The sequence below is a fragment of the Bos indicus genome, chromosome 8 (assembly GCF_029378745.1).
Source record: "Bos indicus isolate NIAB-ARS_2022 breed Sahiwal x Tharparkar chromosome 8, NIAB-ARS_B.indTharparkar_mat_pri_1.0, whole genome shotgun sequence".
NCBI classification, from domain to species: domain Eukaryota; kingdom Metazoa; phylum Chordata; class Mammalia; order Artiodactyla; family Bovidae; genus Bos; species Bos indicus.
Genome location: NC_091767.1, coordinates 37,681,969 through 37,709,451, shown reverse-complemented (window position 1 = coordinate 37,709,451; position 27,483 = coordinate 37,681,969). Strand labels below are relative to the sequence as shown.

The 27,483-nt window shown below is 42.6% G+C and overlaps 1 protein-coding gene across 4 annotated transcripts in view; it reads left to right on the top strand.

The window, feature by feature from the left end:
• KDM4C (lysine demethylase 4C) overlaps positions 1-26,831 on the top strand; it is a 418,681-nt gene extending 391,850 nt beyond the window's left edge. For 3 of the 4 annotated variants that reach the window (XM_070794206.1, XM_070794204.1, XM_070794203.1), the window contains 3 exons: positions 5,986-6,105; positions 9,695-9,787; positions 25,767-26,831. In XM_070794206.1, coding sequence (XP_070650307.1) covers positions 5,986-6,105; positions 9,695-9,787; positions 25,767-25,943 — 390 coding nt within the window. In that variant the 3' untranslated portion in view covers positions 25,944-26,831. Of the gene's footprint in view, positions 1-5,985; positions 6,106-9,694; positions 9,788-12,291; positions 13,630-25,766 lie in introns of those variants that run through there. The other variant, XM_070794205.1, reaches the window with a different exon arrangement.
• The last annotated feature ends 652 nt before the right edge of the window (positions 26,832-27,483 follow it).

The window sequence follows — 27,483 nt, the reverse complement described above, 5'->3', positions numbered from 1 at the left end:
CAGACTGCAGAGTACATTGGAAACTTGGTTATTGTTGTTTAGTTGCTAAGTTGTGTCCAACTCTTTGCAATCCCTGTGGTATGCCAGGCTTCTCTGTCCTTCACTATCTACCTGGAGTTTGCTCAAACTCATGTCCATTGAGTCCATGATACCATCCAACCATCTCATCCTCTGTAGTTTCCTCCTCCTGCCTTCAATCTTTCCTAGCATCAAGGTCTTTTCTAATGAGTCAGTTCTTCGCATCAGGTAGCCAAAGTATTGGAGCTTCAGCATCAGTCCTTCCAATGAATATTCAGAATTGATTTCCTTTAGGATCAACTGGTTCGATCTTGCAGTCCACTGGGCTTTCAAGAGTTTTCTCCAGCAACACAGTTAGAAAGCATCAATTCTTCAGCACTCAGCCTTCTTTATGGTCCAACTCTCACATCCATACATGACTACTGGAAAAGCCATAGCTTTGACTAAATGGACTTTTGTCGGCAAAGTGATGCCTCTGCTTTTTAATACACTGCCTGGGTTTTTCATAGCTTTTCTTCCAAGGAGCAAGCATCTTTTAATTTCATGGCTGCAGTCACTGTCTGCAGTGATTTTGGAGCCCAAGAAAGTACAACTTGGGGGCAGTCACGAATCATCTAGGGCCATGTCTTATGAACAGGTGGGTGGTGCTATGAATATGTTCCCTTCCTTTTTGAGGGATAGTTTTCCTCATAAGTCCTTTGAATGAGGATTGGGTGGTGTGGGAAACCTTCCATTTTTATATTCCACTGTTAAATCAAAGGATCTTTCCCCACGTTGTGAGGAGGGAACTGCCACCACCCAAACCTGCCATTACTTATCTGTCAAAGTCATTAGCAGCAAGCAACAAAAACTAACTGGAACTCAGAGATTCCCTGGTAGTCCAGTGATTAGGCTTCTTCACTTTGATTGCCAGACCTGGGTTAAATCCCCGGTCACGGAACTAAGATCCCGCAAGCTGCACAGCGCAGCCAAAAACAAAACAAAAAGCTTACTGTAAAGTGATTTAGACACTACAGGAACTTAGTGGAAAGTTATTAGGACACCCATGGGATATCCAAGAATTCAGAAAAACAAGGTCAAACAATAGGTGAGAAAGGGAGGCTGCTCAGCTGGGAGGTGAATAGGACCAGGTCACCTCCCCTTCCGGGGCCCTGGAGCAGGGCTCTGCCATCAACACACATGAGCTGCTGCTACCTTTGAGAGCATCCTCCTCCACTGTTTCTCTGCATCTCTGGTCACAGGTTCTACATCCTGGGCAGGTGGAGCCAAAATTGGCCTGACGCAGTCTATACCTGCTGCCAGGGACTCTGGGCCAGGGCGTATCTAGGATCTTTCAGCATTTGTAATGGCACCTGAGCTCTGCCTTCCACTGAGAGTTCGAAAGGGAGAAGGGGTTTCAGAGGCTGAGGAGCCAAACCGATGACAGATAGCCAGGTTGATGAGCACATGCCTATCGTTTTTTTAATACCTGCCCGAGTCCAGTAATGAGCTGGTGATTATCCCCCAGTGCAGCGGCTGGCATCAGTTTACTCTCGGTCATTTAAGCATTTTCTGCATGGGGGATTGTCTGAGGTTCCAAACTATATGCTGATGAATTACTGGGATTTCATGTATCGTGTCTTCATCTGATGTAATCAGACTGGTAGATGGGCTGCCTGCCCTGTGGATTTTACTTAGTAGAGTAGAGGTGAGGAGTGGGAGAGAGAGTAAGGTAGGCAGCATGCAAGGACAGCTGCTGCTTCTAGAGGTCCTTTTTAAAGGGCCTAGTCGGAGTTCCAAAAACACAGTGACTTTGGAATTCCGATAATCAGACTGGCTGTTGGGCTTTTCCCTTTTGTTAGTAGAGAAAGTACAGGGGTTTGGCATGACTTTGGCAAGAATGTGATATGACACCATCCTGTCACTGGAATTGTGGCTCATCTCAGTCCTCTAGTCATAGGCAAAAGTCCGCTCTTGAGTGTGATGACTACTTCTGTCTTTCATTTTCACGTCCCTTGTGTAGTACTCTACTGCAGGCTGACTGACAGCTCCAGACGCCAGCATCCCTGTGGACAGAGCACTGGCAGATTTCAGGGGAGTTCATACATCCCTGGAGGCAGTGCAGCAGAGGGTAAACAGGTGTTTATGGCAGGTGAAGGCAGACTTCTGAGAGTCTAAACGGCAGGTGGGAGAAATGCATTAGTCAAGGTTTTTAACGCATATACTTTTCCAGCAGAGGTGTTCACTTGTTCCAGCAACACACTAAGAGCTGCATCAGGAGGTCCATTCTATAATGCTTAAAAAACCATCCCAGTCACGTAAAGTGGAGGGCAGTGGCAATTGGAACCTCCAATTGTAATGTGTGTCCCCAGAGGTTCAGACCACACTTGGAGAAGCTCTGCTTTGTTTGATTCCTCACGCACAGTGGGGACCTTTTATTTTTAACAGAAACCTTCCCCCCCCCCCCCCCCCCCCCCGCCCCTGCATGAAATCTTACTCAGAAACCCAATCTATGAATCAAATACAAATTCTGTTCTGGTGGCTGAAGCTCACTCACTCCACATGGACTCCAGCCCTTGCAGGGACCCCGGAGCCCCCAGCCTACAGCAGTGGGGCTCAGTGTGACAGGCCTCCAGGCATGGGCATGACACCCTCTGTCTGTCTCTGCCTTGAAGAGCTGGACACCATTGACTCCTCTAGTGTCTCACACAGGTGGTCAGTAAATAGATATCAGATTAGTGACTGTTAAAGTCTGAAGGAACATCCAGCAGTTTCTGCACTGGAGGAGTCAGGGAAGCATAAATATCAAACTTTTTAACTTCTTTTCATCAGTCCGCATACTCCTAATCCCATTCCTGTTTAAATGCTTTATATACACCATGTAGTCATAGGAAGTTTCTGGCAGACTCAAGATTTGAGACCATTTCTCTATGGAGGAGACTAGGTGTTACAGAAATAAACTATTTTGTGTTTTACTGTGAGCTGCTTTAAGCCCATTTGGAAGGTAATGCTACTCACTAAATGAAGTTATATGCAAATCTAAGTATATCCTCTTCCACCTAAAGGACCTAGCAAAGGGTGGGAAGCGCCACATCATGACAGAACAGTGCCGCCTGGTGGGGAAGGGGGAAGGGAAACTCTCAAAACAGCCTTATGTTCTTGTGTTCTTCTCTGCAGCCTTATGTTCAATTTGGTTGGTTATTCTTCTTTATTCTTCTACTATGAATAAAGGAAAAAGAGCTCTGAAAGCAAGAAATTGAGAAAGCAAGCAAGATTGTCTCCCCTAGATTTTGACGTGAGAGAGAGTGAAGTGGCGGCGACTGATACATAGCAGTTAGGTGGGAGCTGAGCTGGAAGGGGTCTGTGAGCTCCGCTGCTTTGTGCCAAATTAAGATTTGCTGTGAGTCAAGCGTTTGCCGACAGTAAGAAAAAAACTATCTCATACATTTAGTTCGGACACCTTTTCAAAAAAGGATTATCCGTCACTCTAAGGTTGCATAAATTTTAGTTTACTAACAAGGTTGTATGTTTATGATAAATGTCTTGAGTATCCTTTATACATTGCCCAGGCCATATCTCTGTGGCCACTGGCAACACCTTGGTGGTATGATACCAGGAATTGCAGCTCAGGATTAGTTTGGGGTAGTTATTCTAAAGGCTAGTAAACCTGTGTTGAAGGTCAAATCTGTAAAACTAAGGGCATAACTTCCCCGCTTGGAGGTGGCTTGTGGTGGGACTGTGGCTTCATATCCATCAAGGCCTTGACTTGCCTCTGTTGGGATTGAAGAAGGACCAATTGAAAGGCCCTGAGGGGAAGCAGTTAGAGAAGGAGGTCAGGGTTTGAAAACTTAAAATACCTCCTTTATTTGTAATAAAGCAGATGCTGGAGAGTGTGGCTTACATCTGTGGGCGAAGGATTCTCCTGATACCCTGGACCTGAGAATTAGGCCTTCTGGTGACCTGTGGTGCAGGACACCACCCATTCCCTCTGGAAGGAGCAGAGCAGCTCTGCAGAAAGAAAGAAAGTGAGGGGCAAAGCAGAAGTTACCCGCCTCCCGATTCCCCCAGCTCTGCTTTTCTTCCTTAAGAGGGCTTTCACTATTCAGGGTCTTCTGTGTTTCCATACAAATTGTAAAATTGTCCTAACCTGAAACTAATACACTGTAAATCAACTATACTCCAATAAGAATTAAATTTTAAAAAGTGAATTAAAAAAAAAAAGCCAGGAGTTATTACCCCCAATAGTGCTTCCTCCACATGGAGAAAATCTTTAGATGAAGGAAGAAACATACTCTTGTTCTCCCTCTGCCCCCATCACCAAAGCATCTGGGTTTTAGCTCAGAGTTATCCCAGAGCTGATGTAGCTTCCTAACCCAGGAGACCAGACAGTGTCTATTTAGAAGCTAGCTACACCTTCCAAATGTTCTTAGTACCAGGTTCATCTTGGGAAGAGGAGGGAAATGAAAAGTGATATGATAACCCTGGGGGCTTATATAGAATACAGTTCATCTTACCTTTTCAATTCTGCATTGCCTGAGGTCAAATAGTATGAAAGCCAATAAGAAACTTTTTTTAATTTGACTAAGTTTGATGCAAACTATCAACTCTGCAGAGCCTCTTCTTGTGTTTGTTTGCCTATAGCTTTAAGTGGAAGCATAGTCTGCAGTGAGAAAGTATACATACTTTCCACGTATACTCTTGAATCCAGCAATAACTCAGGAATCAAACCCAGGTCTCCCACCTTGCAGGCAGATTCTTTGCTATCTGAACCACCAAGGAAGCCCAGTAAAAGGACCACTCCTTGTTGAAGCAAACTTTCTGTTAATAATGAAAAGTAATGTAGGGTGGGTTTCTAATCATAAACCACTAAATTTTTTCTGTATGTGCCTCTCATTTAAACCACAGGATCATGCCCAGTCTGCATTTATAACTTGACTGGTCAAGTGTGCATTTCAGTCAGTGAGATTGGCCTCATCAGTAAAATACCAGGATTAGCAAAACATGAATTGTTAAATGTGCAGAAAGTTTATCAAAGTGTCAAGTATTTAATTCCTTTGTATTAAAATTTTATTGTCATACTTAATACATACAAATCTAAGTTTGCAAACTGTATCTGTAAACTAACCCTGTGCCCCACAAAAAAGGATTTTCCAGGATGAACTACCGGGGGATTTACTCAAGAGTTGCTGCCTGAGGAGGAGGTGGAGTAGAGTGGAAGAAGTAAAGAAAGAAGACTGGTCATAGGTGTCCCCATGATCACCCATGAAAGGAGCGGCCAGTCAGTGAATGAGAGATGCAGGCAGAAGGCCTGTTGAGGCAGGTCCAGGGTTCTTCAGAAAAGGGCCGCTAAACAGGACAGCACCTTGCAGCCTCACCCGACACACTCGATGTTCCTGGCACTTTCCCTTGCTGCTGCTTCAAGACCTGCCAGCTCCACTGATGGTCTGCTTCTCTTCTGGCCCCGGTGTCCTCAGTTCTTTGTCTCTTACCCAGCTTCATTTCTCCAGAGCTTGCTTGGAGGCTCAGTTTCCTTCTCAGTAAAATAGGGCCAATTCATAGTCTCTGCCTACTTCATGGAATGATTGTGGGGATCACATGAGATGTATGTTAAAGCATTTTGTTGACTGCAAGATGCTGTATAAATGTCAGGTGTTATAAATCATTAACCAGTCTATTTTTCAACTAAAGCAGTTTCTATGCACATTTTACTTACCCTCTGAACAATTCTCTGTCAAACAGCAAATGTAAATGCCTATGTTTCTTCCTTCTTGGATTATGGTGGTTCCTTTGCAACTTTATGATCTAGGCTGAATCTTTAAGTACTCCTTTGGCTCATAACTCTTCCCCTGAACACCCATGCAAGATCATAATCCATAAAACATAGAGGCAATAACTCCTTTTAATTGCCAGGAGTTCATCATTTGCTAAGTTCTAAATGCAGTCACTTAGACATTTGCCTTGAAAAGCCCGACTCCGTTTATTCTGCAGAGCCGAGACTGTGTGAAGCTAGGCCCTCCTGCCGAGGGGGAAGTCGTGCAAGTCAAGTGGCCCGATGGCAAACTCTACGGGGCCAAGTATCTCGGATCAAATGTTGCCCACATGTACCAGGTGAGTGCTGCCCTGGGTGTGATGCTTGCTGAGACAGGAGAAGCCAGAGGGCAGATGGTATATCCAGTGTGCTATGGGTCAAGAAGCTAGAATTTAGAACACCTGCTGTTTTATAAAAAAGGCAAAGTTTCAAAGACTGATGACCCAGATAATAGAGTTTTATTCTAGGAATAATAAAGTTCTATACTGGGAGACTCATCACATTTGATAAATGGATTAATAGTCAGGAGTATAGTTAGGTCAGAAAGATGACCGACTGGACAACAGGCTGCTTTCTTGTGTCTTGTGTTTCTGTTATATGGGAAAAGAATAAGTGGCTGGATTATCTAACTAAGCCAAGTCAGTGATGGCTGTTCATCACCCAGCAGCCCCTGAATGGGTGGCTTTTCCCTGACAGACGTCATCCCCGTTGACATTTCAGCAAACCTAAACCAGTGGTGCCTCAGCACAGATGGAGCCATTTGTGCACCCAGGCATGCATGCCTGCTAAGTCGCTTCAGTCATGTTTGACTCTTTGCAACCCAATGGACTGTAGCCTCCCCAGGCTCCCCTGTCCACGCGGATTCTCCAAGCAAGAATACTGAAGTGGGTTGCCATGTTCTTCTCCAGGAGATCTTCCTGACCCAGGGATCAAACCTGCATCTCTTAGGTCTCCTGCATTGGCAGGCAGCTTGCTTTATAGGATGCTTTTGTGATGAAAAGTACAGATGTCAGTTGGGAAGTCTGTTCACTGAACAACTGTATATATTATTTTAAAAACACATGTATACAATTAAAAAGTCTCCCCGGGTGGCTCAGACAGTAAAGAAGATTCCTGCATTGCAGGAGCCTGGGGTTTGATCCATGGGTCGGGAATATCCCCTGGAGAAGGAAATGGCAACCCACTCCAGTATTCTTGCCTGGAGAATTCCATGGACAGAAGAGCCTCGCAGGCCTACAGTCTGTGGAGTCACAGAGTCAGACACAACTGAGGGACTAACACTTATACAATTAAAAAATGAACTATATCCCTATAAGAAATGAGGATGAGTTAAGCTCTAATAAGAAAAACAACATGGATGGCACATGTGCGTTTCTGTTCCTTCAGAAAGACTTTTAAAAAGGAACAGATTTATTAGAACCAATACATTATAGTACTTCTAGTAATGTGATGGCAGAAATCAGCATTCTCAAGCAGTAGTGTAAAAACAGGAAGACTGAAGTAAAAGGAGAAAAAGCAAGAAGGTTCAGGCCTGTTAAGTTAAAAACAGCTTGAGAATGATAAGCCTTCCAGTTTCCTCAGAGAAATTGTTCAAAGACTGATAAGGGGCTTGGGCTTAAATGGAAAAGAACATTAAAAGACTGCACCAAAAACTGGAGCACAGTGTAATTAGCAGTGTTCAAAGACATTTGGAAAACTTCGGGAAGGACATTTTTTAAGGTGTAGAAAAAGCCAAGGGGAGTGTGTGTGTGTGTGTACACTATAAAGGCCATTTCCCCCTCTATATTGGTGACAGTGTTAAGTTGCAGATTGAGGTCATTTACAGCAGGTTAGGTGTGGAAGCGTTTTTGTGTCAGAATGTCCAAAATCAGGCAAAAATTAAAAGACAGGCTGGTAATACTGGAGTCTCCTAAAAAAGAGCTTTACTACATCATTCAAAAGAAAATACATTTAATTAAACAATACTTGCAAAAGTGAAGCATCTTACATGTAGCAAAGCTGTTAGCTACATGAAAAGTATCATAATGAGGACATGTTGAAATTCTGGCTAATTAGTAATCAGTGTGTTAATTTCAGTCGAATTTATGATGGCCTATCAACATAGAATAGTGAGCATATTTATAGACTCAATGAAAAAGTTAAGACTAGTATTAAAATTGTCTCTCGAGTACAAATAGTACTTTAAAATTCTTCATTAAACCAAGTGGCCTTTTAAGGTCATTTTGTGTTTTGTGTCTAATTATTCAGCTTCACCATTGACTAAACAAAGACATTTATAAAAATAGAACCAAAATACCTATTGCACAGTGCCAAGTATCCTAGGTATATGCATTTGGGGGTCCTCACAGTAACTCTCCAAGATAGGGTTTTTGAATCCTATTTTACAAATGAGGGGGAGAAAGCCTCAGCAAATTTGATGATTTGTCCAAGTGCACAGAGCTGGTAAAGGGAAGAGCCAGAATTTACTCTCTGCTCTGTCCAAACTCTGGTGAACAACCATTCCAGCCTTTGAGGGACTGTCCTGGATTTTAGCACTGAAAATCTTGCATCCTGCGAGACGCCTCAGTCCTGGACACACTGGGATGGTTGGTCACCATCCCATAATTCCTCTGTTTTAAAACAGACTTTTTCTCTTTTAGAATTCTCAAATGATTGGCAACAGAAGAAAGGTAGGCACAGGTAGTTCTAGCTATGCGATCAAACTATATAAATGGGATGACACCTTGGCCTAATTAAAGTTAAAAAAAAACCGTTCTGTTGAAACAAGGCCAGGAAGAAAAGCCTTCCCATCTCAGCCTTCTGGGAACTAGCAGGGAGAGGGCCCCTGTGACCAAGACCTAATTCTGCCCCACTGTTTGAGCTCAGTCAGATGGGAGCAGTACGTGGATAATACAAAGTTTAACTATATATTTTATCTTTAGTAGCTTTTTAAACTTCAGCAGATTGTTTTTGTTAACATAGCACAGCTACATGATTTAACTCACCTTTTTAACAAGCATATATTTATTTCTTAAAAGAATTCAGACAGACAGAACATACTAGAATTAGATATTCTACCTCGATTGCATCCCTTTCGTTGTTTTCTTCTGGGAGAGTTCATGTGGGATTAAGCCTAGATCAGGATCACTTTGAATAGGGTGTTTGATGAAGTTCCCCAGATTATGTTTCTGTTATTCAGTGTCACTTACTTTTTCTCTAACAAAACAGCATAAAATATTGCAAAAAATAGATAATGAAAATACTTCCATTTGAATAGCTTGGAAAAACAAGCTTTAAACATTTTCATTTAGATGGTTATATATTTTCACCCATTGACATGGTTGACACATGAGGTTGAAGGGAACCTGAGATTTTTCTGGCCTTTTGGTTGAATTTAACAAAAGTGAGTTTTGAAAGTTAAAGTTCTATAAGAACTTGAGAAATTATTTTATCTGGGAGGATTATAAGAGTAAAATATGTTATCACTTTTTTCTCAAAGAGAAACACCCTCCCTCTTAAGTCATCAGAGCATCTTAAAGAAACAAAGAGCGCCGACAGGCTCCACCAGCCTTAGTGCTAAACTGGCCACAGTCTCCTGAGAAATCATCTGAGCAGCAGTTCTTTTTCTTTTTTTTTTTTTGCTTTGGGGGCATAAAGTTTTCATATCACATATTCCAGGACACTAATTGTCAAGAATTTTGGCCTGTTTGAAACATGCTTTGTTCTTAGTCTGATAAGGGAAAGAGCTTTTCTCCCTTCCTTGGCTGTTGGCTAGTTCTCTTGGTTTGTTCTGTTTGAATCCTTTTTCTCTTTTTTTGTGTGTGTGGCGAATTGGAACCCTGAAGAAAATGGTGAATGCTTCTTGCTTTTTAAAAAATATACCATGCTCAATGCTTTATTTTTCATTAGGTTGAATTTGAAGATGGATCCCAGATAGCAATGAAGAGAGAGGACATCTACACTTTAGACGAAGAGTTACCTAAGAGAGTGAAAGCTCGATTTGTAAGTACTGGATAATCTCTCTGAGGGGTCTGCCCTGTGAATCCCTCCTTTAGCACTGTTTTCCTGAGCCCAGCGGAAACACACTCAGGCCTTTGGACTGATTTTTTAGGAAGCCAATGCATCTTTTCCCTTATTGAAATCTATTTAATCCAAAGCAAATATATTTGATCAGAAACGGGGAAACCAGTGCAAGTTCCTCATTTTTCTTTCTAATGAGGTCAAATGATGCTTCTTTATGTTAACATCTGTTGGCATACAAAAAGTTATTGAGTACATATTCTGTGCAAGAGAACTGGGAACACACAAAGATACCATCAAGACATTTACAGTCTTGTTAGTGGAAGCCATGTTAAAAGAAGGCTTTCAGTAGGAGATTAATGGAGACTCAGTGTAGCAAACATCTAGTTTGCTGTAGCCTTATCATATACAGTGCAGCCTTGAACAGTGTGGGGAGTTGGGGTGCTGACTCTCCACACACTCACATATGGCTTATATAGTCAGATCAACCAGCTGTGGACCGTATAGTACCATCAGGTTTACTATTGAAAAAAATTTGTGTATAAGTGGACCCATGCAGTTCAAACCCATGTTTTCAAGGTCAACTATATTGATCAACTTCTCTCTCTCTGAAGGTTTATTAATGGTTGTGTCAATTCATAATTTAAATGAAACTCTCAGTTTTATAAAAGAAGGAAGCCCAAATACTAGTTATAGGAATAGTAAAGTGGTGTTTGTTTTTTTTTTTAAAGAAAGCATTATTAGTTTCAAGCCCTGTACATACCATTAAAAGACAAACATGGACAAATAATCAAATTGAAGTTGTTAAAAAATATAATTCACAATAACTTAGTTTTCATTATTGTGTCATGAAATATTTTCTGGACCCTGAAATGAAGCCAGTTTTACTCATTTAGAATTACATACAGTGCTTTTGTGAAGTGATAAACACTAAAGGAAATAAACACTAAAGGAGATTGGAATGAGGGGCTTTTTCTGACTAAAATGAATTTTTTTCTGAATAAATGACATCCTTCGTTTTCATTGCATGCTAATAATATACTTTTAGGCAATGATAGAGTTATCCTAGATTAGTTTGGAAAAACCATCTGTTTCCTTAAATGTTCACCTGTCTGTTCAGCCCCTCTCCTGTCAGGTGGGGTCCCGAGTCAACTACATCAGGGGTGAACTGAGTTTCTTCTCAGCTGCATCCTGAGGGGAAGGTCCTTCACGGTAAAACAATCAAGAGACGAGCGACAGTGCGACCCACCCAATGAGGAAGCATGACATGTAGGGAACCGCATGCCTGAAATAGGTTAACTCTCAGATAATAAACAGCAGGGAAAGGGAAGATAAAGTATTCCTAGAGTAAAGACGTCTGTAAAACCGTAAAAGAGACCTAAAACCCTGGGTTATTTGTCGGTGTTCTAGGTCTTGAAATCTCTTAAGAACAACTTTCCAGGGTGCTCAAGATGACTGTCTCTCATCCTGTTGCTTGTATTTCCCTTGGATTCTCCATCCCCTTCCCTTTTCTTTTTCTTTGTCAAATCACCTGGAGATTTAGAGGTTGGGAAATGGAGTAGGGAGCCCTCTGGAAGTCCCTCAGGTCTTTGATTTTCTAATTCATGTATGATTAAGCATCCTACCAGCTGGGTCTTGTAGATTTCAAATACCATTTCTTAATCACATTAAAAGAAAGCTGCTCTGATCACAATCTCTTTGTTCCACAGTAGATTTGGCTCTAATGTCAGTGTGCTTTCCCATGTAGCTTTACTTGAGCACAGCTTCTGAGTTTTCTAAGATCCATCTCTCAGAGCAGTCACACCAAATTGAACTTTTATTTTTAATTTTTAGAGAAAAAAATTTTAATTAAAAATATATAAATCACATAGATATTCTGAATCTAACCTGTTACGAACCTAGTAGAAAACCTCTTCAGGAACAAAATCTAGCTTGCTCACAGTCACTAAATCCAGTTTGCCACCTCTGATTTTAGTAAATCAAAGACTTAACGTGCTTCTGTTGTAACAAACCAGCTTTTCCTTCAGGTTTGTGTATAACCCTCGGCCCTTGGCTAGCCTATGAATGCTATTTTTTTTTTCCACTTGGTGAAACAAATCTAATTGGAAAACTTGTTGATGGAAAATACTTTATAATTAGAGGGGTTTTGTTGTTGTTGTTGTTTTAAGGAAGGGCAGGTTGCAGCCCTCACTGGGAGGCCTTCATGTTTTAATGACTTCTGCTCACCCAGACACATGCTGACTTGGGGAGAAATTTTTCAAGAGAGTCAGCAGTCCACCTCGATGATTGTGCTGGGTTCCTTCCCACTAACTTCAGAAACGGCCCCATTACCTTTTATTGTCTCACAGAATAACCATAGCAATGGTGCATAATTAACTGGCGCTGCTGGTAAATCGGTTTTATTATTAATTTGAGAGGTTGACTTTTGCTTTCTTCACACAGTGGCAACACTTTCATAGATGTTTCATTTTCTTCTTTAACTTTAGCACTTATAAAACGGAAAGATTACTCAGAGGAGATGCTTTGCCAAGAATGAATGAGCCAAAACTGTTTTCTTCCAACGACAGAGAGTGCCCAGCCCATCCACAGTCTCTTACTTTGCTTCCTGGGTGAAGCTGGGTAGCATCTGGGGGAAGCCACAGAGGGAGCCTGTCACCCTGGAGGACTGTCTCACGAACTGGCAGGGAACATGCTCGACTTTTAATCTGTGCCTGTTTTTAGTTTTCAAGCTTCTTTGTTCCATTGTTTGTCTCTTCTTCATGACTGATCACCTGTTTTCAAGCCTTCAAATCTAGGCTCTGCCTCTGTCATCACCCGGGGCGGGGGCCTCCATGACATAATGAGGTGTACTGTACATTGGTGGCATCTCAATAAAAACCAGTTGGGAGCACATTGAAGGGGAAAAAATAGGGAATTAGGAAGGAAAAATAGTGCTTTAAGCTTTACGGGAAGGGGGAATCAAGATGGCAGAGGAGTAGGACATGGAGCCCACCTCCTCCCGCAGATATGTCCAGAGGGGTTTGCACAGAACATCTAATGAGTACTGGCAGAAGACCTCAGACTTCTGAAAGGGCAAGAAAACCTCCACATAATCGGTTAGGATGAAAGAAAAAAAAAAAGAGAGAGAGAGAGAAAGGAGTGGGGACAGGACCTGTGCCCCAGGGAGGGGGCTGTGAAGGAGGAAAGGTCCCCTCACTGGACAGGTGCAAAGCTTCAGAGCCTCAGAGGAGAGCACAGCAACCAGCTTCTGGAAGGCAAAACAGAGAGTGACCCACATTCCCTGGCAGAAGATGCTTATGCGCTGGCCCAGGCAGGGGCCGGGTGCTAAAGCTTGGGCTTCAGAGGTCATACCCAGGGAGAGGAGTGGAGTTGGCTACACGCAGACAACCTGTAGAGGCTGGAATGTTGCAACTGAGGCTGCACACGGAAGAAGCCTGGGCCCTCAGAGAGGCGGGGACCCATTGTTGAGCACCATGCAAGGAGAGGGGCAGGAACCGCCAATGGAACTCCTTTCCCTGCGCATGCTCTCAGGCAGCAGATGCCACCTACAAATTCCGGGGGTAGGCATGAGCGAGCACCACCATTGTGAGCTTCAGAGGCAGGCATGGACCACTGAGAGAGCCGGGAGCAGATGCCAGTCACTGCCCCTGCCATCCAGGGAGCGTGTGTGGGCAGCGGGCAGGGGCCAATCACTGTGCCTGCTGTTTCGGAGTCTCAGGGGCTGCTGCTGGGAGACCCACAAGCTGGTGCTGATTGCTACCCTGGTGTACTCGAGCTGGTGCTAGGAAACCCACAAGCCGGTGCCAGTTGCTACCTGTGTACTTGGAGTGAGTGTGGGCTGCCAAACCTTTGTTGTTGTTGTTCAGTCACCAAGTCATGTCTGACTCTGCAAACCCATGGACTTCAACATGCCAGCCTTCCCTGTCTGCCGGGGACCAGCCCCGGCTGATCCAGGGTATTCGAAGGAGAGACGGCGTAGGCGAAGATCAGGAAACAATTGCTTAATTAAACGTTAATTAAGGATATAAAGAGTAATAGAATGAGGATAGCTCAGTGAAGAAATTCAGTGAGAAAAGAGGCTGAAATAAGGATAGCTCAGTGAGGAAATTCAGTGCAGAAAAGAGGCTGAATAATTCAGCCAGAAGGTAAGAGAAAGAACGACATGGTGAGACCAAGTTTCGGTGAACAAGGCCCATACTTTATTTTCCAAAGTAGTTTTTATACCTTAAGTTATGCATAGAGGATAATGGGGGAAGGGGTAGAGTCAGGCAGCAAGCCAGGCTTTCTTCCTGCAAACTTATCATATGCAAAAGCTTAGGTGATTTGCATCATCTTCTGGCCCGGAGGCCTGTTAACATTTTAAGACCTTTTCTTCAGAAAACTTATTTTTCTTTAAAGGTGATTGGTCAGGAGCCACCCTCCAAAAGCATTAGATAAAGTTGCATTCCTACAGAGCAAAGGTGTGGTGGGCTATAACAAGAAAAAGAATTAACTCAAGGGTCCCAGGTTACAAACATTAAAGCTACTACTTACACCAATTATATTAATCAATACACTGCCAGGGACACAGCAGGTAAGGGATATGGAAACTTAGCAGCAAACATTGGCCCAACAAGTGAAAATCCCTTCACCAGTACAATTTCTAATCAATCTTTTAACTACTCAAAAGAATCTGTGTTTAGACAGTTTAGAACATCTCCTACCTCTCACAGTTGGGAGGCTCTGAACAATCACATGAGGCCGGAAAAACCTATTCAGGCAGGCTAGAGGATTTCCAAAGGAGTTTGTAGGTTAAACACTGTCACACCCAGGAATTATTAACTGGAGCTGTAAGCTAACTCTTTTTTCAGAGAGGTAGTGGGGGACAGCCCCCCGTAAAGTCAGAGGTGTAGGTGAAAGCACAAAGCAGAAAGTAGGCAGACTCTGGTTTGGGGGGTATATGCTCGAGAATTTCCAGGGGGACTCCTGAAGCTCGATCCCGCCTTTGCGTATGCCGAGCCTCCTTCCTCATGACCTTTGTCATGGGCGGAGTTCCTCACGCTGGCTACCGGCAGTGATAGAATTCCAGGTGAGCTATTCCAGATCCTGAAAAGTGCTGCACTCAATATGCAATATGCACTCAATATGCAATATGCCGGCTCCCGGCATCTCCCCCTTTTTTATTTCTTAAAACAGCCAGATGCAGCTCAGTCGCGAGCTTTTGAATGTTCTGCCGAAGAATCCTGACAATACAAGGAAGAATGATTATGAGAAGCAGAACTAAAGATATTAGACAGAATGTTTTTTCCAGAAATAAAAGTTAGAGAAGGTGAGAAAAAAGTCATTAGCTGCTCCAGCGGTGGTAAAATCCAGTCGACAGTGTTCCAGGGTCTGTATTTGATTATGAAATTTCCCTAAGTCCAGGCCAATGTCAGAGCTGTTCCAAACACCTGAGATACGATTTTTGATTTTTTCCCATTCATAATCTGTCTCGTTTACCTTTAAAGGTGTCACGCATATCCACCAGTAATCAGCGTGGCAAGACAGAGCCATTTTCACTTTTAAAGCCTGTAACTCAGCCCCAATATGCATTATTGCCTCTTCTAAGGCGTCTACTCTCATCTCCAATTTTCTATCTATAACTTCCAGTGTTGCTAGACTTAAAGAGACATTTTTAGACATAGCATCAACATATTGGGCAGTATGCACTTGTTGAGTCAATGATATTGCTGCCACAGTAACAGAAGTAATTGCTGCTATTAAAGCTGATATTCCTAAAATAGGTAGCCCACAAATCGTCATGATTGCATTAAATCTTGTAGTTGTTGTAACACAGCAAGACTATAGTTATATCAATAAGTGGTTACATCATAAGATAAGGTGGACATTGTAACACTACCAAAGAGCAAACATTATATTGAGGGTTTAAACAAAATGAGAGCATGCATTGTTCACAAGTCACTACATTGGGTCCACCAGTGAAAGTCACATGTACATTAAGTTTTCCAGAACCATTGGTAAAGAGAAAAACATAAGGAGAGGGTAGACAAGCCAAAACAGAATAAGTAGAATTATTTTCTGGTTGGAGTTCGCGCTGCAGCAGCCCCATCGGTCGTGCCAGGATCTCAATGTTTATCTTGCCTCCCCTTCTGGCGGGCTTCTCTTTTGTGATCGAAGCAATGGGGGAACTGGATGTCTGGGGGTCTGCAACATGGTGAATCAACCTGTCCTGGATCTAAATTGGAGAATCTGCATCCTGTGGAAAAATACAAGCACATCCTCGACCGCTAGTTAATAATGGGTCAGGACCCTTCCATTGTCCTGAGAGGAGGTCCTTCCATTTGACTAATGGTTTTGCATTTAATTGCTCCAGGCACCAATGAAGAAGCATTGCAGTAGTTCCAGCCAGATCAGTATTTAGAATATTTATTACAAAAAGAGCAAATATTTATTACGAAAAGAGCATGTTGCAAGATTTGATGGGGAGAACTATACTTAAACTCCCCTTCTTTTAGTTTTTGAATTTGGATTTTTAATGTTTGATGCGCTCTTTCAACAATGGCCTGTCCCTGGGGATTATAAGGGATGCCTGTATTATGTTTAATTTGAAACTTTATACAAAATTCCTGAAAAGACTTAGAAGTGTAAGCAGGAGCATTGTCAGTTTTCAAAGTTTTTGGCAGGCTCAAATATGAAAAACAAGTAAAGAGATGTTGTATTACATCTTTAACTGCCTCTCCGGTACGAGCAGTTGCAATAATAAAATGAGAAAAGGTGTCTACCGTTAAAGAACAGAGGACAGTTTTCCAAATGAAGAAACATGAGTTAGATCCATTTGCCAGAGTACGTTAGGTTTGAGACCGCGAGGATTAACTCCCATAGGTAGACTATTATAAACAGTGGGGCAATATAAGCAAGAACGCACAATTTCTCGAGCAGTCTCTCTGGGAATTTGGAATTGATATCTTAAAGCAGTAGCGTATTGATGAAGTGAGTGAGAGGCTCTGGCCTCCTCAATCACAGTAGCCACTGTATTTCTGGTTAACAAGTTAGCCAAATCATTAAAGGCATTTTAAGGGCCGGGCAATCTGGAATGAGCCCGAATGTGTCCAATGAAAAATATTTTATTTCTTTTCCAAATTTGTTGCTGTAATTTAGTTAACAAATGAAATATGGTAGTTTTATTTTCAGACAAAACCGCAGTTTTAATATGTGGAAACAACCTGACAATATGCTGAGAATCAGAATAAAGGTTAAATTCCTCATCTGCAAACATAGCAAAAACCTTTATGACTGTTGTTATTTCAGCGCTTTGAGCTGAAGTTTCCTGTGTTTTTAAAACCTTTTGGTGATTTTTAGTAACTATGGAGGCTTTACCGTTTGCTGACCCATCAGTAAAGGCTATCTGAGCATTTGGAATAGGAGATTGTTTACATCTGACAGGAAAAATAACTGGATGTCTGGATATAAAATTCAGCAAAACATGTGAGGGTAAATGATGCAAAAATTTTGACCAAAATAGTTTCCTATAGCAATCTGCCAATTTTCAAACATTAGAAGAGCATCAAGTTGTTCCTTATTATATGGAATTACAATTTCTGATGGCTCTTTACCAAATAATTCAATGTTCTGCTTTTTTCATTTAATATCAAAGTAGCTGTCAATCCTGGATAAGAAGCCGCTACTTTTTTAGTTTGAGCGGGAAGATGGACCCACTCTAGGGGGCCGTTTTGCTATAAAACCAATTTTTTGTCTGGCCACCCCAATTACACCTATGGGGGTTTTATGGCAAAGGAATTATCAAGCAGTTGTCAATTTAATTTTTAAAATTTACATTTTAACAATATAAATTTAGAGATATGTTAATTTAGGTCTAATGTTTAGTTTAGGTCTCCGTATAAATTTAAATAATAAATGTATAACCTCCTTATCTCATTTTGGTATACAGATATACCTAAATGCAAAATGTATTTATATATGGCAACAAGTATAAACTTATTGACATACAATATATAAAAATCAATATACTTGAATTAATCTTATAATTAATATATTAATTCATATATATTACAGCAATACAACACGCACACAGCCAATACCAACCAACACAAATCAATGTACTGCAATAATACATGTCACACATATATAATTATACAGCATACAGAACATATATCATCACAGCACATCAATCCATACCAATTAATATCAGCCACACACATTATATTACTGCAATATACATTTAATTATACAGTATATATATAATACATATATTGATTTATATACAAATTAAGTAAGTATAGATCTATAAATAGAATTAGGTATACCTTTATTATGTTTTATTTATACCCATACCTAATTAGGCAAACTGTAGTTAGGCAAATATATTTATATTACGTATTTATAACAATATATAAAGTATTGTTAATTGTACCACCTGTTGATAACTAAGAAATTGAGAAAACCCTTCTCTGAGTATCTCTTATTTGAGACAGCACGTCCCTTCCCCATAGGGTAAAGGGGAGCGTAGGAACTACATAGGCTTGGAAAGTTCCACAGGTATCCTCAAACTGCCAATCTAACATTTTTGAACTTTTAACTACTGTGGGGGCTTGAGGGCAAATGAAACAAAATTTGACCCCTGAAATCTATCAGGGCAACTTGCCAATTATCACTATTTTATAAAAGACTTGCAGTTGATCCTTATTGAGTGAAATTATTATATTTGCTACTTCTTTTCTAAAAAGTTCCACACTTCTTTTTTCCTCCTTTTATAATTACTTGTGCCACCAAGCTGGGATAAGATAAAACTATTTTTCTTGGGGTCACTGGTAGATGGAACCAATGGGCCTTTTTGTCACAATCACCCTGTAGGTGTATGTTTTGTGGGAAGAATAATTTAATCTCATCTTTTGGTAACATTAATCCTAATTAACTGATCATTTAAAGTCTCATACATTTTAACAAGAGCTAACTCTGTCTCATTAGTCAACTTTCTCTTAGAACTGGAATTAGGATCAATTTTTAAGCAATCAAATAAAGGCTTTAAATCTGCAGTAGTCAGTTTTAAATGTGGGCTATCCAATTAATGTCCCCTAATAATTTTTGGAAACCATTTAAAGTTAGTAAACAATCTCTCCGCAGCTTCAAAGGGGCATTATCAGTTTTTTAAAACTTTTGGCCGACCTAAATATGAGAAGCAAGTAAACAGGTGTTGCACAACATCTTTATAGGCTTCTCCAGTTATCGTTTTGTAACCTAAATCTGGTCTGTAGCTTTTTAGATGACAAGCAACCATCTAATATTTGCTTGAATACTTCCAGCAACGGGGAACTCACTACTCTTCAAGGTTTTAAACTCTCCCTCACCTTTTTCTCTACAGCATTCCCAACCCGCATATCACTTTCTCTAATCTCAACTCATTTTCAGTAGTATGTGTTGGCCAGGAGCTGGGTCAGTCTTTCCCAGAAATGTTAAGAGACGTCTGTTCCTGTGTCTAATAGCCCTGACATTTTATTTTCTTGAATTAAAAGATCTTTTAAAGGCCTTGGAGCTGTAATTCCCTGCACCCAAAAAGCTAGATCACGAAATCTAAATGCTCTGTGGCTCTTAGCTTGAGAAGTCAAGTTTTTTCCTGCCTGATAAGGTAAAAGCAAAAACTGTGTTATTCTTTGACCTTTATTAATTTGCACAGTTTTGGTAAGTGGCGAGATCAAAACTATAATTTCTCCAATATAATCAGAATCTACCACACCATACACCACCCAAATTCCTTGAAAAGAAAGCGAGCTACACCCTAGCACAAGTCCTACAATGTCCTCAGGCAGGGGGCCAGCCACTCCCATTGGAATCGGAGCAACCGCAAGTCAGGGGTTAAAATTGTTGCTAAATCCCTTTACTGTCCGCTTTTTCCTTAGCCTGGGTGAGACCCCCCTGAGGGGGTTTTCTCCAAAGAACACGCTCTGCATATTGTGCACGCAGTCTGTTTTAAAATCTCCACTATTCAAAAAACTTTTTATCTTCCTCAGGCTTAGGCAACACTTTGAGAGGCTTTGGGGGCAAAGTGGGGAACTCTTGGGCCCTGGAAGGCGCAAACGGAGGCGGCGGCGATCGCCTTAAATCAGAAAGTGGTGGATACTTTTTTTTTTTTTTTTTTAAGGTTTGTGCAGTGGGGGTGGGGGGGAGCAGGAGCTCGCCAGGACACCTGGTCACAGCGTCTCTTACAGTCTCTCTCTCTCTTCCTCTCTTCCTGCTTTTCTCACTTTTCTCTCCCCCTTCCTTTTTCGCTACCCTTCTCTTTCCTTCGTTTCTTTCCCTTTAGCCTCTTTCTCTTTTTTTTTTTCTCTGTATCTCCTTTTTCAACTTCCTTTCTCTATCTTGCTGCGTTCCCTGATTCCTTCCTTCTCCGTTCTTCTCCTTTTCACTCTTTAGCTCTTTCTCTATCTTTAGATCTTTCTCTATTTTCTTTCCTTTTTTCTTTTTCACTTTTTTTTTTCTTTTTATTTACTTTTCTTTTTTTATTTATTTTTTTTTTGCTTGGGTGAGGCCCCCCTGAGGGGGTTTTCCGCAAGGAGCAGGCTCTGTATATTGTGTATTTTTTTTTAAAAAAGCTCCTTTGTTTAAAAGAAATCTTTTTTATCTTTTTCAGCCTTATGCAATGCTCTGGGAGACTTTGGATGTAAACTGGGGAATTTTTAGGCCCTGGGAGGTGCAAGCGGAGGTGGAGTAGTCGCCTTAAATCAGAAATTGTTGGATAAATTTTTAAAGGTTTGTGTAGAGGGGGAGGGGGCTCGCCAGGGCGCCCGGCCGCAGCGTCCTGTAAGCCCTCTCCTTCCTCCGGAGGTAGAGCCCAGTCTCCCTCCTTTTCTTCATCAATGGCAGAAAATATGATCTGCGCAGAAGGTGGAGACCCACTACCATCCACCGCTATAGCCTCCCCCATAGACTATCCCACAGCCTCATGACGAGGGTCCAGAACATTTTTAATCATATTTATAGGATACGTTTTTAGTTGTTTTTTACCTTCACCCAAGTATCTAAATTAACAGTAGCCTCTTTAACAGTTTCAAGATTACTTGTATAAAGAGTTGCCATTCTTAGTTTCAGTGTTACCCATGTCAGAAAATTAAGGATAATAGAAGACAAAGCTTTTAGCTTTTAAAAGATCAGGCTCTTCTTTGGCCTTTTAACTTCAGAAACCGTTTTCTTTCTCTAAGTCTAACTCTTTAACACTTTCAACACTTCCCACTCCTCTCGCCCTGTCTATCCTACAGGGGGGTCCGCGGCACCCTTGAGTGGGGTCCTAGCCGTCCCGAACACTGGAAGAACAATAGGGCTGATAACCCAGATTGTTCCGGGGGAGGAACAGTAGGCTGATGGCCCAGACTGTTCCAAGGGAGGAGCAGTAGGGCTGGTCACCCAAACTGCTCCGTGGGGGAACAAGAGGGCTGGTCACCCAGTTGTTCCGAGAACGGGGAGCAATAGGGCTGATGGCTCTGATTGCTTTGGGGAGCTTACCTTCGAAAATCCCTGTCTCGGGCGCCACCTGCCGGGGACCAGCCCCGGCTGATCCAGGGTATTCGAAGGAGAGACGGCGTAGGCGAAGATCAGGAAACAATTGCTTAATTAAACGTTAATTAAGGATATAAAGAGTAATAGAATGAGGATAGCTCAGTAAAATTCAGTGAAGAAAAGAGGCTGAAATAAGGATAGCTCAGTGAAGAAATTCAGTGGAGAAAAGAGGCTGAATAATTCAGCCAGAAGGTAAGAGAAAGAACGACATGGTGAGACCAAGTTTCGGTGAACAAGGCCCGCACTTTATTTTCCAAAGTAGTTTTTATACCTTAAGTTATGCATAGAGGATGATGGGGGAAGGGGTAGAGTCATGCAGTAAACCAGGCTTTCTTCCTGCAAACTTATCATATACAAAAGCTTAGGTGATTTGCATCATCTTCTGGCCCGGAAGCCTGTTAACATTTTAAGACCTTTTCTTCAGAAAACTTATTTTTCTCTAAAGGTGATTGGTCAGGAGCCACCCTCCAAAAGCCTTAGATAAAGTTGCATTCCTACAGTGCAAAGGTGTGGTGGGCTACAACAAGAAAAAGAATTAACTCAAGGGTCCCAGGTTACAAACATTAAAGCTACTACTTTCACCAATTATATTAATCAATACACTGCCAGGGACACAGCAGGTAAGGGATATGGAGACTTAGCAGCAAACATTGGCCCAACAAGTGAGAATCCCTTCACCAGTACAATTTCTAATCAATCTTTTAACTACTCAAAAGAATCTATGTTTAGACAGTTTAGAACATCTCCTGCCTCTCACAGTTGGGAGGCTCTGAACAATCACATGAGGCCGGAAAAACCTATTCAGGCAGGCTAGAGGATTTCCAAAGGAGTTTGTAAGTTAAACACTGTCACACCCAGGAATTATTAACTGGAGCTGTAAGCTAACTTTTTTTTCAGAGAGGTAGTGGGGGGACAGCCCCCCGTAAAGTCAGAGGTGTAGGTGAAAGCACAAAGCAGAAAGTAGGCAGACTCTGGTTTTGGGGGTATATGCTCGAGAATTTCCAGGGGGACTCCTGAAGCTCGATCCCGCCTTTGCGTATGCCGAGCCTCCTTCCTCATGACCTTTGTCATGGGCGGAGTTCCTCACGCTGGCTACCGGCAGTGATAGAATTCCAGTTGAGCTATTCCAGATCCTGAAAAGTGCTGCACTCAATATGCAATATGCACTCAATATGCAATATGCACTCAATATGCAATATGCCGGCTCCCGGCACCTGTCCTTCACTATCTCCTGGAATTTGCTCAAATCCATGTCCATTGAGTCATTGATGCCGTCCAGCCACCTCATTCTCTGCCATCCCCTTCTCCTTTTGCCTTCTGTCTTTCCCTGTGTCAGGATCTTTTCCCATGATTGGCCATTTGCCTCAGGTGGCCAAAGTATTGGCATACCCCACATGAAGGGTATAAGAGCCAGCACATGCTGAGGAAGGAGACAGAAGCATCCAAACTAAAAGCAGCCCCTCGACTCCAGACAAGACAGCAGAGTAGAAGGACTTCAGCTCATGTCCTGTCATGAAAACACCAAAATCACAGCTAAGTGCTGAACAACCATCAGCAAAAAAGACTGGAACCTACCAAAAAAGATATTTTACATCCAGAGACAAAGCCACACAAGATGGAGCGGGAGTCCAGAGCCCCAGGTCAGGCTCCCCAGCCTAACACTCTGGCATCAGGAGGAGGAGTCCTCAGAGCATTTGGCTTTGAAGGCTGGTGGGCCTTGAGGGCAGGTGCTCCACAGGACTGGGGCAAACAGAGACTCCACTCTTGGGGTGCACACAAGACTTCACATGCAGTGGGACCCAGGGCAAAGCAGTAACTCATAGGATCCTGGACTAGGCCTACCTGTGGGTCTTGGAGGGTCTTCTGGAGAGGAGGGGGCCCACTGTGGCTCACTATGGGGGCAAGGACACTGGTGGTGGAGGCCCCAGGGAATATTGATCACTGTGAGCTCTCTTGGAGGTTGCACTTATAGCACCAAGATCTGACCCCACCTAACAGCCTGCAGGCTCCAGTGCTGAGAGGCATCAGGCCAAACAGCCAGCAAGGGGGAGCATGGCCCCACCCATCAGCAGACAGCCTGCCTAAGCTTATACTGACCTCACAGGCACCTCTAAACACACCCTTTGACACATCTGAGTGAGGTACCACCTCACAAAAGTCGGAAGGGTCATCATCAAAAAATCTACAATCAATGCTTGAGAAGGGATAGAGAAAAGGGAACCAACCCTCCTACGCTATTAGTGGGAATGTAAATCAGTACGCCACTGTGAACAGTATGAAAGTTCCTTAAGAAACATAAGATACAGCTACCATATGACCCAACAATCCCACTCCTGGCATATATCTGGAGAAAACTGTAATCCAAAAAGATCCATGCACCCCAGTGTTCACTGCAGCACTGTTTACAATAGTCAAGTCATGGAAGCAACCTAAATGTCCATCAACAGAGGAATGGATAAAGAAGATGCGGGGTGTGTGTGTATATATATATATACACACTGGAACGTTACTCATAGAAAGAATAAAATAATTCCATTTGTAGCAACATGGATGGACCTAGAGATTATAAAAGACGACAAATATGATACCACTTATAAGATAATTCAACTGAACTTATTTACAAAACAGAAATAGACAGACTTCAAAAACAAAGTATGGTTACCAAAGGAGAAATAGGGGGAGAAAGGATAAATTAGGAGTTTGGAATTAACATATAGGCACCTACTGCATATAAAATAGATGATCAACCAGGACCTACTGTATAGCACAGGGAATCCTCAATATCCGTAATGACCCGTATGGAAAAAGGATGGGTATATGTACACGTGTAACTGAATCGCTCGCTGTGCACCTGAAACCAACACAATGGTATAAATCAGTGACACTCCAATGTAAAATAAAGGTTAAATTTTTTTTAAAAGTAAACTTTACTGGAGCATAACAGAAAAAGCCCACATTCCTTTGCCTAGCTAACACTTACTGAGCAGTGACTGTGGCAAAGTACATTGCTTGGTGTGGGAGCACATGTAAAATTCAATTTATAGTCCCTGATATGCTCACCTTCAAGGGATCCAAGGAACCCCTGATGGGGCATCACCTACCCGTCATCTCGACCCATGCCTTCATTCTACTACATTGACATGTAATGTGTTCCAGGAATCCAAAAGAAGGAACCTCATTTTTGTCAGTCACAGAGAAGACAGGATATCTTCTGTGCAAAGGAAACAGTACATTTAAAGACAGAGGCTGGAGACAATTAAGTGTGACCAGGAATTGCAAATAAGTCAGTCTAATCCAAGCATGGGGTAGGATTATGTCCGGTTATGTACATCCAGCCTGAAAGTATAGCCGTCACCTTGAAGGCAGTGAGGCTACTGGAGATCATAAGCAGGGGTGTCCTGTAGTCAGAGAGTGCAGAGACATTTCTTCTAGTAGTTCTGGGAGACTAGGGCGCAGCACTGTCACAGTGGTTTAGCAGGGGAAGCGTGAGGGCCTGCACCATGGGGTCAGTAGGGTCAAAGAAGAAAGGAGGGAGGGCTTCGGGGTCCTGGACAGGATGGGGACAAGGGGAAGTTTACAAAGACCTTACATCAAATCGACGAAGTTAGATTTGATGGGGGTAGTGCTGCCATTTATGGAATTTAGGAAGGACAGCAATGGAGAAAGAAGACTTGTTCACTCTAGGATAGGAAGATTCTAAGTGCCTCCAGGATAAACATTCTGAGATGCCTGCTGGGTAGTTGGACATGCAGGCTTGAGCACGGGGGGAGGTATGAACCAGAGTAAGACGTGAGCGTCTTTAGAAACGATGTCAAAATTGAAGTTGAGTGTAGCTTGGTAGGCCCGGGGAGCATATGTAGAGAGGAAAAGTCCACACGCAAAGCCTCAGGGCCATCAGAGTTGAGCAAATAGTTAAGGGGAGCCCTGACACATGAACAGTGAGCAGCCAGAGGACGAGGAAGAGGGCTTACAAAATGACAGAGAGCTTCATGCAAGAGTGAGGTGACAGAAATCATATACATTTAGGGTAGAGGAGTGTCCCAGGAACCAGGACAGTTGCAAGGAAGTGGTGGGAACAGAGACCCAGAGGTAAGTAGGAATAAGAGTGAATTAGAGCCGACTGTGGACAAGTCAGTCACATACCTGGTCAGGCAAGGGCATGAATAGTCAGGGAGACTTAAATGAGAAGACTTTAGTTCTGCTTGTGTTGAGGAAAGTCCCCGAGGGCTGGAGATCCTGAAGAAAATGAGGCTAAATGGAAGTAGATGGGGGTGGAGAGGCACTCATGACCCCTGGTGTGGGCTTCTCCTAAGGGGCCTCAGCCCCTTCCCCACCCCTGACTGAGCCCGGCCTTTGTGTGTTCCTGTGAAGTCAAGTGCCTGCTCTTCTGCACAGTAACATTGGCTGTTCTTAGTCCACAGCTTCTGACATGCGATTTGAAGACACATTTTATGGAACAGACATAATCCAGGGGGAGAAAAAGAGACAGAGAGTGCTGAGCTCCAGATTCAAGAATGAATACGTGGATGACCCCGTCTACCGCACTTTCTTGAAGAGCTCTTTCCAGAAGAAGTGTCAGAAGAGGCAGTAGTCTACCTACATTGCTCTGCAGGCCACAGAATGACTTGGGCAGAAGAGGACTGAGGAAGGACAGCCTGGGGCTGTGCCGTGTGTTTCACTGGGGTAGGTGACAGGCTGTGTCTCTGACAGTGGAAAATCAGGCTCCCCAGAGTGTGGTCACCAGAACTGCAAAATACACATTATTAATTGGATACCACAGTCTGAAGCTGTCTCCTAGTCTTGCTTTCACTTGTTAGCAGTTGTCTCCTTTGATCCCAAAGAATTTTTCTAAGTGAAGGAAATCACTCACCAAAAAAGCCACTGCCAGAGGAGGTGGATCCCCACACACAGCTTTTAGGCCTAAGAAGGAACAGAGACTGCTCTCCTCCCTGAGCAAGTGGGGGCCTCCAGGCCCAGGTGGGAGGGTAGTAACATATATTTTCCACAGTCAGGGAAGGACTCTCACTTATTTGTTTTAAATAGAAGTTTTTATAAAACATTTTTAAAACACAAATGGCATGTATGGTAATGAGATTTACCCGTGTGCTATCTGTATTTCCCTTGTACAGAACTTTTACATTTTTTTATATCCCTTTTACTTTGGGTTGTGTCTGATGAGAACTGAGTTGTTGGCCTCTGTGAAATTTTTGGCTCTTGAGAAAGAATCCTTATGAATTGTCTGGGAATTTTATATATTTAAAGAGGGAGATCTGGGACTGTTATTTTTAAACACTTTTTTTTCATAATACATATTCTGAGTAGATATTTATAAATATGTTTCTTTCATTATGTGTTTGTAAGATTAGAGTTAAAAATAAATATGCCTCGATGCATAGTTTTGAGGTAATATGATTTTTCCTTTTTGCAACAGCTTGAAAATGTACTAGTGTTTAAAAATAAAGATTTCCATTTTCTCCAATTCTGTCTTCTAACTTGCTTATTTGTCTAGGTTTAAACCTAAAGAAAACAAGTTTTGTTTGTGAGCTGACTATGAAGACATTATGGGGCCCTGGCTTCAGACCCTTCCCTCACTGACTTTGTCCATAACTGTGGACGCACTGCCAGACATTTATGGCTGTATCGCCAGGGATAAAGTCTCCTCTGCCTGCTTGTGGTGCCTGCTGAAGTGTTTTCCTCAGCTCCTCCTTTGGGCCTGAAAGAAACCTGAGCATCTGGAGTCTCAAACTCTTTTCATACAGGTCTCTTGGTCCTCAGCTTTGCTGGCAGGGGCTTTATGGATCCTCCAGTCCCTTCCATCACTTTGTAGATGGGAGTGGAGGAGAGACAGGGAGAGGGCTTGCCCACGGTCACACAGTGATGCTTCAGTAAACTGTGGCCACAGTGATACAGCATAACCAACAACTGCAAAATCTCAGTGCCCTGTGGTGAGACACACTGCTTTTGCTTATGAGCCTGCAGATTGGCTGATCAAGGCTGGGCTTGGCTGTGCAGCTGTGCTGACCTCAGCTTGGGCCAGCTCACACGTCTGCTCCATGTGTCCCCATCAGCCCGTTGGACCTAGTGGGCTAGCCCAGATTTGATCTTCTCTGGTCACTGGCAGAGGCAGAGAG